At 51.2% G+C, this 10,619-nt stretch overlaps 1 protein-coding gene across 1 annotated transcript; it reads right to left on the bottom strand.

Annotated features, from left to right (window-relative positions):
- Positions 1–888: 888 nt before the first annotated feature.
- Positions 889–5,846, bottom strand: Best2 (bestrophin 2). Its single transcript, XM_041650253.1, has 9 exons — positions 5,695–5,846; positions 5,500–5,594; positions 4,375–4,608; positions 4,146–4,300; positions 3,762–3,839; positions 3,289–3,441; positions 3,124–3,204; positions 2,837–2,988; positions 889–1,492 (listed from the first exon to the last, which is right to left on the bottom strand). The coding sequence occupies exons 1-9, from the start codon at positions 5,844–5,846 to the stop codon at positions 1,069–1,071; spliced, it is 1,524 nt and encodes a 507-aa protein (XP_041506187.1). The 3' UTR covers positions 889–1,068.
- Positions 5,847–10,619: the final 4,773 nt, after the last annotated feature.

The following is a 10,619-nucleotide window of genomic DNA, read 5'->3' as shown; positions in this document are numbered from 1 at the left end:
GCAGGGTAGCACAGTGGCAGAGCCCTTGCCTGTCTTAGCTAGTATACAAAAGGATCTGGGTTGCATCCCCCAGCACAGTACGCAGAGGGCTGCAGTGCCGAGAGAATCTGAAGTTGCTGGTACTTGGAGCAAGGGGAAAATGGTTGACAGTGGCTAACTCTGTGATGAGTGGGCCTGGGGTATAGCTCTGTTCCTATGACTCGTCTTTCCTGCTGAGAGCTCTGATCACCTGGTAGCATTTCTCTCTCACTAGTGAATAAAACCTACGTCAAGAAAGTCTGGAAGGCGAGGTGTGGTGTGAGTTGCCTTTAAGCCCAGCACTAGGTAGACAAGGAAGGTGAGTGTGAGCTCCAAGAGAACCTAGTCTTTATCAGGGGTACAGGTCAGTGCACAGTGATACCCTGTACCAAAAAAAAAAAAAAAAAAAAAAAAGCCCAGGGGCCTGGAGAGATGGCTCAGTGGTTAAGAGCATTGCCTGCTCTTCCAAAGGTCATGAGTTCAATTCCCAGCAACCACATGGTGGCTCACAACCATCTGAATGAGGTCTGCTGCCCTCTTCTGCAGACACACACAGACAAAATATTGTATACATAATAAATAAATAAATAAATAAATAAAAGATTTGTCCTTTAAAAAAAAGCCCAGAGGAATTTCCAAATCTTATAAATTTATAAATGATCAAATGATTTGGCCAGAGACACCACTTCAATGTTAACCATTTATTGAACACAAACTATAAACCAACTGCTTTAAATACACCACTTCGTTTTTGTTTTAATCCTCATAAATTCATGAGGTAGGCATTCAGAGTTCCACTGGAAGGGAACAACCCAGGTTGCTGGTCAGGTGCTGGTGTTTGGGAAGCAAAGCCACTTAAAAGAAGCTGGGAGTAGATTAAAAAAAAAAAAAAAGCAACAGCAGCTGTGAGAATATGGACCCCTAACACCACCAGCCCCACTGGGAGACATAGCTGGTCAAAATGGGCAGGTCGCCTTTCTGCCGACCTTGGTGGTCGTCAGTATGCCCTGTACAGGATTGGGTGTCCATAGGGGTCCAAGTTCTAGGGTCTCAGGCCGGACTCTCTTCCTCCTCTCCAATAGGGCTGGGCAGCCAAGGCGGCGCTGGAGCCCGGGGCCCTGGAATGGGTACGGTGGTGAAAGGTTCAGCCGTCGGCCCCGGGATGGGGGCAGGTGGTTCAGAACATGCGGGGGGCTCGAGCTCAGGCTCCCGCAGGCTGGGGTCAAGCAATGGCTCTCCACAACCACACTCAACCCCTGTGCTATCCGCTGCGCCTGCACACCCGCAGCTGGCCGCCGTGGACGCCTCTGACACGCAGCTGTTCTTACGCCTCAACAGCGACAGGCGCCGCCCCAGGGGACCCATAGAGCCGGCACCCAGCGGCAGGAGGCGCTGCAGAAAGTCCCCGTGAGCCTCTCCCAGCGGGCCGTCCACGCCGTCCAGCCGCTGGAACTGCATGTCCTCCTTAGCCAGCCTGCAGGATGAACAGGGGTCAGCACTGAAGCCTCGCTCCTTTGCGTTGGTTTATTTATTACTTCCTTTTAGATTTTTGGTGTTTTTGTTTTGTTTTTCTTTTTCTTTTTAATGTTTTCTTTATTATTTATTATGTGTACAATGTTCTGCCTGCATGTACACCTGCAGACCAGAAGAAGGCATCAGATCTCATTACAGATGGTTATGAGCCACCATGTGGTTGCTGGGAATTGAACTCAGGACCTTTGGAAGAGCAGTCAGTGATCTTAACCTCTGAGCCATCTCTCCAGCCCTGTTTTGTTTTTCAGGACAGGGTTTGTTTGTGTAGCCTTGGCTGTCTTAGTAGTACTAACTCCGTAGACCAGGCTGGCCTCAAACTCTGTAGATCCGCCTGCCTCTGCCTCCTGAGTGCTGGGATTAAAGGCATGCGCCACCACTGCCCGTCTAGTTTTCTGGTATTTGTTTAGTTGTTGTTGTTGTTTTATTTTTTAAGTAGAGGGAAGGTAGATTAAGAAAAAGAGAGGAATTCTCAGAAGAGTTTCCAAAGGAGAAAAGTCTCTCTTCTCTCCTCTCTCTCTCTCTCTCTCTCTCTCTCTCTCTCTCTCTCTCTCTGTGTGTGTGTGTGTGTTTGCTGTTTGTTTTGACAGTCTCACTGTGTAGCTCTCACTGGCCTGAAATTCACTATGCAGTCCAGATTGGCCTCAAACTTGGTAAAGGAGCCTCTACCTCTGTCTCCCCTGTCCTAGGACTGGCTACAGATACATGCTATCAAATCCGGAGCTATCTAATCTATCTATCTATCTATCATCTATCATCTATCTATCTATCTATCTATCTATCTATCTATCTATCTATCTATCTATCTAATCTACCTATCTACCTAGCTACTTATCTCTGTCTGTTTAGCGGTGTTTGAGATGGAAGAACTTCTTGCTTGGTAGACTAGACCCTACCCTCTTCCTGGCCTTTCCCTTCTTGATCCTCAAAGGGGGTAGGGGGGGTCCGAAGCACCTGAGATTTACCTATCTCCTCCCACTCCTTTGTGTCCCTCTGAAAGACCTAGCCATACTTGGCTCTACCTTGTCTCTCAAAGTCTTTAGATCTGCCCCCAGTCTCTAACTGAATACCAGTTCGCACCCCAGTCACAGCCCCAACTTGATCTTTCTATATAGCCAAACTGCTGATTTCCTTGGCTCCACCTCCCGAGTGCTAGGATTCCTCGTTTACGCCACCTTTCTGGGTCAAAGAACCTAGTTTGGTTACTAGAGTACCCGGATTAACCCCTCATACCACAGACCTTCCGAGGCCAGCAGAGCCCTAAGCCACGCCCACCGCTCTAACTCACGCTATATCAAAGGTGGAGCCCTGGAAGGGCTGCTGCCTCAGGAAAGCGGTGGCAGCGGTGTAGGGCGCGCGAGCCTCGGCCGCATCCCAGTATAAATCTTTTTCCAGCATAGCCAAGTCGTCATACATCTCGTCCACGGCTAGCATCGACACCTGAGGATGTGGACACGCAGGGAGGGGTAGGTGGAGCCCTCATGGTGCGTGACCAAAGAGAGAAGAGTGTTTAGGGTGAGGCCTAGGCGAGTCTGGGACCACTTAGGAAACCAGCCACCAAGAGGAGACTCTGACCTGGAAGTTGCGGTCAATAAGAAAGTTGGTCTCAAAGTCGTCGTCGTCCTCTCCAAAAGGGTTGATGAGCTGCTCTGCTACCTGAGTCCAGAGAAAGAGGCAGGTGGAACTTGGAGAATCTTTTCACACCCCACACTTCCGTTCCGGGCCCCCGGCCCCACCCACCTTAAGCCAGCCAGCGTAGAAGAAGAACTGCAGTAAGGTGAAGATGGGAATGCACAGGTCCAAGGTGTGGTCCTTGTAGCCCTGTGCAGGGTCTAGGAATTGACGGCCGATGAGGCAAGCAAGGAAGTAGCTGTACACTGCGATGGTCACTACCTGGGGGCGGGGCAAATGAAAACGAGATCACGTCTGACCCCCACCCATGTGACTCAGGGAGTCTCGGAAACATCAGGACCAACAATGAACAACAGGATGGCTGAGTTTTAGCTGGCTTTCAGTCCCTACACTCTTTTTAATTGAGAAATGATCTCGCTATGTAACCTAGCCTGGTTTCAAACCCTTGGTTCTCTGGGTCCTCTTGCCTCAGTTTCCCGAATGCTGGGAAGAGATGTGTGCCATTAAGAGTGACCTCCATTTTCCCTTAAGAGGAATAGCGTCTCCTATGCTAAGTATAAACGGACGCACGGAGAAGTTACCTGGGTGTAGACGAGGGGTATGCTAATCCAGTCGTAGTGAAACAGCATCCCACATTTGCTCCGAAACGCATTCAGCTCCTATGGGCAGATGCGAATCATGAAGGGGTTGAATACGGAACTCATGTGGACATTAAGTATGCGTACGCGGATGGAGAGGGTCACATATTAGGCGAGTGTTTCCAGGAGCTACATGGTATTTGGTGGTGATGTACAACTGGGTGGAGGTACCATGGACTATAGGGCTGCCCCCATGGAAATAAGTGTATTGGTAAGGGTGTGTGGAGTATGGACGCGTGGCAGGTGTGGGGTCAAGCCGCCCTCGACCCACCCCAAAGTGCACAGTTTGCCTGTTATTCTAGAAGAATGACTTCCTTGCAGGCCCACCTCCAGCAGCAGCTTAAGGGCACTGTTGTCGCGGATGCGCCCCTCTCGCCGCGCCTGCGCCGCCAGGTTAGAGAACCACACGCAGGGCACCCAGTACTTGTTGTAGGATGAGTTTAAGTTCTCGAACTTCTTGCGCTCCTCGCGGGTCATAAATCCTGGAGGGGTGTGATCTGGGGTTACTCGCACCGCTCTCCTGTCTGGCCCTGCCATCCTCTGGCCAGAGACTCACCAGCCTCCACCACGTGGTCTATGGTGGGGAACCGCTTGAAGACGGCTGTGCTGACAGACCGAAGGATCAGCACCGCCGAGAGCCCTGCGTAGCGCATGAGCGTGCGCCTGTAGAGGCGGCCTCGATCGTCGCGCCCGTGCACGGTACCGACCACCACGCACATGAGTGCGTCCGGCAGAGGCATGCACAAGTACTGGTTCCACCAGCGATGCACCACCAGCGTCACATAGAAGCCTGAGGGCAAGCCAGAGACAGAAGCTTAGCAGGGATTCAAGGGCCAAGAATCTGGGAGCCCAAGCCATGGAACTGGGATGACCTAGAGCTTGTATCACTGACATCTGGAAAAGGCTGGTCACCCTGGCCACACGGGTCATTCGGCCTAAGAAGGTATCTGGCCCTGACGTCCAAGAGGTTGGAGCAGGCTAGGGTATTCTGAGATGGGGGATTGTATCCCAATATGGTAATGGAAACCTAGGGCCCATGTTAGGGGCCTGAAGGAACATGTTCATGTTCCTCTGACCCCAGGGAATCACTGGGCTTGGGGTATCTGGATTGAAAATAAGATGAGGGCACTGGTGGGTGGAGGTGGAATGCACACCAGGGACATCTAGATATATTTACCACAGCACTTATAATCCCTGAACCCTGGTTAGGAAGGAGTTTAGCCCTGAGCCTGAGTTACATGAGTTTCAGGCCAGTCAAAGTTACACAGTGAATGACCCTGTCTCAAACAACACACACATAAAAAGAAAGAGTTTTGGCCTTATGTGAGTGGTCATCCCATCCTTGTCACGTGAGGTTTCTGTGGGGCCAGGCTGAATTTGAATGGAGTCATATTTGGTCCCTAGAGGATAGTAATCTGATGCAAACATAACTAGCAACTAGCGATAAGTCTGTGGATGAGGTTATCTTGGAGTATACCCTTAACTAGGTGATACCCAGTGTCTCAGGATGTGGAGCCATGTGGGCATCTTCAAGGTGTGGATTCAGAAGTGGGAAGTGGGAAGTCCTGGGGGTTCGATTTGGGTGAGGCGCCTTAGAAGGGTAGGAATGGGAGTCTCCAAGAAGCATGGATGGAAAACAGATTTCCCCTGCAAATAGGACACTCAGGAGGCGCAACCTCACCAAGCACGAAGGAGACGGGGATGAGGCTGGCGTACTGGTCGCAGTAAATGACAAGCTTCTCGAAGTAGCGCTTCTGCTCTTCTGCCAGTAAGAAGCTGCAGGACCGGGAATGCAGTGGCTACAGGTCTCTGCTCCACTCCCAATCCCCTCCACCACGGGACCCAGCTCCCCTGGCACCACCCCAGGTCTTCTCACCGATAGGCGGCGCTCAGCGCCATGTAGAGCCCCAGGAAACACAGCAGCTCTCGCCACAGGAGCTTGTAGATGCTTCCGCGCCACAGCAGCAGCAGCTGCGAGAAGCCACCGAAGCGGGCATTTGCCACTCGGGCTGTGTAGGTGACGGTCATCGCTGCGTCGGGCCAGTGTGGCCAGTGGAGAAGGGGTTAGCCTGGCCCCCCGGCCTGTGAGCCAAGGGAAAAAGGCTGGGAATGGATGATCCTGGGAATTTCAGTTGCAGGTGCCGGCGGACATAGCCCACTGTCCTCATTGCACTAGGACAGTTCCCACCCCCCTCCGGTTCCTGACTCTCTCCCGAATTCCCTTCTGTCAGTCTTGCTCTCTCCTCCCCTAGACTACTGGTCCACGCCTCTTGGATTTTTAGTTAGATCTTCCACCTCCTAAACCCTTGGATGAGTTAATTTTTGAAATGCCTCCCACGCCCCCCCCCCCCCATCCCTTTCACCTGTACAGCGCTCAACCTTCTTGACTTCCCGAGTCCTCAGTTTCTAAATTCTCAGAGCTTCAACAGCCTTCCCCCACAACTCATTGCTCACTCTCCCAGCTTTGGTTCCCTCTCTCCACTCCCTTGAGCCTACAGTCTGCCTTTGCAGACTGGGGTTACTATCCCCCTCATATTCAGAACTGCTCTGAATGGAGCCTTTAAGGCCCCAGATCCTCAATCTGTTCCACAGCCTCCCTATCTCCCGATAGGACTCCTCTGGTTCTACCCAGACCCTCCTCTACCACTCCTCCTTTCTTGCTGTCCCTCCTAGCCTTCCCCAATGTCCCCCAGGAGTCCTGTCCAAAACCTGCCACTACCCAAGGCCCTTTATTCTCCCAGGCCTAGTTCTTCTCACCTGTGTTGAGGGTGGCAGTACAGGGACAGACAGGGAAGGAGACTGAATGGGAGGGTGGCTTCAGTGTTGGGTGGGGCTGAAGCCAGACTCTGTGCAGGAAGGGACCTGGGGAATGGGCAGCCCCTCCCAGGTCCATCCTCTCTAGCTCAGCTGCAGTCTCAGAGCTTTGTTTGGAGAAGGTCTGCCAGTTTGTCTCCTGGGCAGGGAGGGGGGACGGGGGTGGGTAGGGTGGTGGTGGTGGTGGTGGTGGTGTGTGTGTGTGTGTGTGTGATCTGCCTGTACTTTCTTGCTCCTTTTTGTCTCCTTCCCTGGTAGGGAGAAGGAAGCTACAGCTGGAAGAGAGGGAAGAAGAAGCTCACACACACACACACACACACACACACACACACACACACACACAGAATGGCTAACAAGACTGGGTCACCTTCGGTTACCTGTGATTACCAGCTGTCATAGAGATGCATGCCACACCATAGACCCAGGCACACAGTCAGCTTCCCCTAACACAGCTTTACTTAACCCGCGTGGCCCTTCACAGGGTCACACAGAAACTTTCAAGGTCAGCCAGGTATGCTGGCAGCTAAGACAGGAGGACTGTCATGAGTTCTATGCTAGCCTGGGCTAGAGAGTGAGACTGAGTCTTAAAAGGCCAAAAGAGGGGCTGAAGAGATGGCTCAGTGCTTACCATATACTGCTATTGTTGAGTTTGTTCCCAGCTCTGGTAGCTCGCAAGCACCCGTGACTCCAGCCCCAGGGGATCCAAGGGCACCTTGTACTCAGATGCACATATCCCCACACAGGCATAAAAGCATATACACATAATTGAAAAGGGCTGGAGATACGGCTCAGGGGTTAAGAACTTATACTGCTCTTGTAGAATGTGGTACCTAGCACCCACATTGCTGTTTACAGCTGTCTGTAACACCAATTCCAGGGATTCTTATGCTCTCTTGATTCCTGTGTGTGTATTATAAAAAATCATGTGTGTGTGTGTATCGTCAAAAAAGTGCATGTGTGTGTGTGTGTGTGTGTGTGTGTGTGCGCGCGCATAGAGATGGCTCAGTGGTAAAGGCACCTGCTATACAAACCTCATTCTTGCCTCCTTGGGCATTTGCTCATGGAGTGTATGTACATACATGCAGGTAAAACATCCTTACAATAAAACATAAACAGCCTGCTGGTGTTGGCACATGCCTTAATCCCAGTACTTGGGAGGCAGAGACAGGCAGATCTTTGAGTTCAAGGCCAGCCTGGTCTAGAGTTTGGTTATAGAGTGAACTCCAGGACAGCCTGGTCTACACAGAGAAATCCTGTCTTCAGGGGCAATAAAAGAAGAAGAATTCACCTTTTTAAAATCCCAGCAACCAGAGAGGCAGAAGCAGGCAGAATATGTGAGTTTGAGACCAGCCTGTTATACAGGTTTACACAGAGAGTTCCAGACCCCTCCCCTCAAAGTGTAAAGGTGCATATCTATGATCTTAGCTTTCTTTGGGAGGCAGAGGCAAGATCATATAGAGGAGATAGACACCAACCTGGGCTACATAGTGAATTTGGGGTAAGCCTCAGTTTGCTACATGGTAGATTCTGTCTTAAAAAATAATGCTGGGCAGTGGTGGTGCACGCCTTTAATCCCAGCACTCGGTAGGCAGGGGTGGGCGATCTTTGTGAGTTCGGGGCCAGTGTGGTCTAGAGAGTGAGTTCCAGGACAGCTGGGGCTAAACAGAGAGACCCTGTCTCTAAAAATCATGTGTGTGTGTGTGTGTGTGTGTGTGTGTGTGTGTGTATTATCAAAAAAGTGCATACACATATGTGTGTGTGCATAGAGATGTCTCAGTGGTAAAGGCACCTGCTATATAAACCTCATCACCTGGCCAGGTGATGGTGTTGTATGCCTTTAATCTCAGCACTCAGGAGGCAGAGGCAGGCGGATCTCTGTGAGTTTGAGGCCGGTCTGGTCTACAGAGTGAGTTCTAGGTCAGCTGGGTAATACAATAAAACCCCGCCTCCAAAAAAACAAACAAACAAACCAAATCAAGCTAAACAAAACAAAAAGCATGACATGAGTTTAATCCCTCATATAAAGAAAACCAGTTCCACAGAACTGCCCTCTGACCTACACACACACATACCAGTCCGACGGCACACAAGGAACATGTAGCCCCACACTCTTCCCTCCACTGGAGCAATTGGGTGGAAGGCAAGTGAAACCTGGGAGCAGCCAGTTCTCAGCTCATGGGCCCACACTAGGTGCTCCAAACAGCCTTACAGGAGGGCAGAAGAAGTGGGCCTTCCTGTAAGCTCTCACCATATGACAAGGACTCAGGAGAGAACAGTCACCCACGCCTTTCCATCCACGGCCACAGACTTCATATTCAGTTTGAAGTCTCCTTTTCCTCTGTAAAAGACACATCCAAAGTCACATGAGAAGTGTGGGGGACCTTCCTCAACACAGTTGGATACAACCTAGGGTCAGAGCAGGGCCTTGGTGATGTTTGCCAGTTTGCAAGGACTGTGTGTGGGTAGCTTAATGGTGGAAGACTTGCCACGCATTTGTGAAGCCCTGGGTTCCAACCCTAGCACGGCAGGGGGATGACAATAGGGATCTCTCCTTAATATTTTCACCAACTAAAACCCTGGTGACGTTAATGCATTTGAACATAATATGTTTAGGCAGTCTTGGTGGCATATACCCATAATCCTAGCATTTTGGAGGCTATGCATCAAGGACAATCTAAGTAATATAGTCAGACCCTGTCTAAAATTAAAAAAGCCTCGTCTCAATGCTTCCTCCTTTATGTGCTGTGTACAGAAACACCCAGACACATACTTAGGTTTCATACTCAACAATGTCCTGAACACACAACTAGGGACATAAATCCTTGTCCCTACATTTGGCACTGATTCGAGACAGATGTTCTCTCTTCAGAGACACACCAATAGGAGGGCCACTCCCAGACTGGCACAAAGAACATGCCCACTGCCACCCCCAACTTCAAGCATGTCCACAGATACATGGGTATGAGAGGGGCAGAGGCTCAGGGGTTTGACCTGGGAGGCACTCTGAGGTTCCCCCATGAGTTCCTTAGCAGCAGAAGTGGGAAGGCCCAGTGCAGCATCACTGGGAGGCCCATCTGGCCAGGACACAGTGTTCCCAGGCTGGCAGATGTCTGCCCCACCTGGGTAAATTAGGAACCAGCTTGGGCTGGCCACCTTTAGACCTATATCTCCGCTGTCCAGCTGCCTCACAGCCTATAAACTCCAGCAACGACAGCGGACTGAGGTGACACGGCCAGCTGTAGGACCTGGAGATCGGACAGGCTGTTCTTTGACAGACTGCCCTGACTCCCTAGCATGTGTCCTTGAGCTCCCTGCCTCGTGCGTCTCTTCTCCCCCAGCACACACGTTCCCACACAGTTCCTGCCCCCCAGTGGCTCTGGAGGGCAGGTTGCCTGGTTCACATGCCCTCTCACTGCAACAGCAAGTGACACTTAATGAGGGCTGAGCGGGTACTGGAGAAAAACCTGTGCCAGCAGGGGAGATGGTTCCTGTTATTCCACTAGCCTCGAGGGCAGACCACATCTCCAGGATCTGAACCCAGGCGATATGGGCTTGGAGTCTGTGGTCCTTCTGTCCTATGGCTGCCTGTTTGTTTACATCTGCCACTACGACATGCCCATACCAGCTTGCACACACCCAGAGTCCAGTAGGAGGACAAGTCTAGACGCATAAATGGGTTCCCCTTACATGCATTCCCCAGCACGCCTAGACCCTGGGTGGACCAGGAACTCTTCTGAGTCATGAATGTCTTCCAGCACCCCTTCTTGTCCCCTCAAACCAAGCACTTGTGGAACTTGAAAACACCCAAAGTCATGTTTTATTCCCAGTTTCTTAAGGTGTCCAATATATTGGTTGTTCAGAGGGTACAGGGAAGGGCAGGGGATGCTGGTCTGCTAAAGGTGTGTTGTCTGAGAATTTGTGCCACAACTCAGGTCACCATTTTAAGGGCTGTAAGACTAAAGCCCAAACAGCTGGAGGCCTGTACTG

Source organism: Microtus oregoni, unplaced genomic scaffold, assembly GCF_018167655.1.
Source record: "Microtus oregoni isolate MIOR12 unplaced genomic scaffold, Mior012 000004F_ref0000308, whole genome shotgun sequence".
NCBI classification, from domain to species: Eukaryota; Metazoa; Chordata; class Mammalia; order Rodentia; family Cricetidae; genus Microtus; species Microtus oregoni.
Note: the sequence above shows the minus strand (reverse complement) of the source record. Positions and strands in the feature narration are given on the sequence as shown.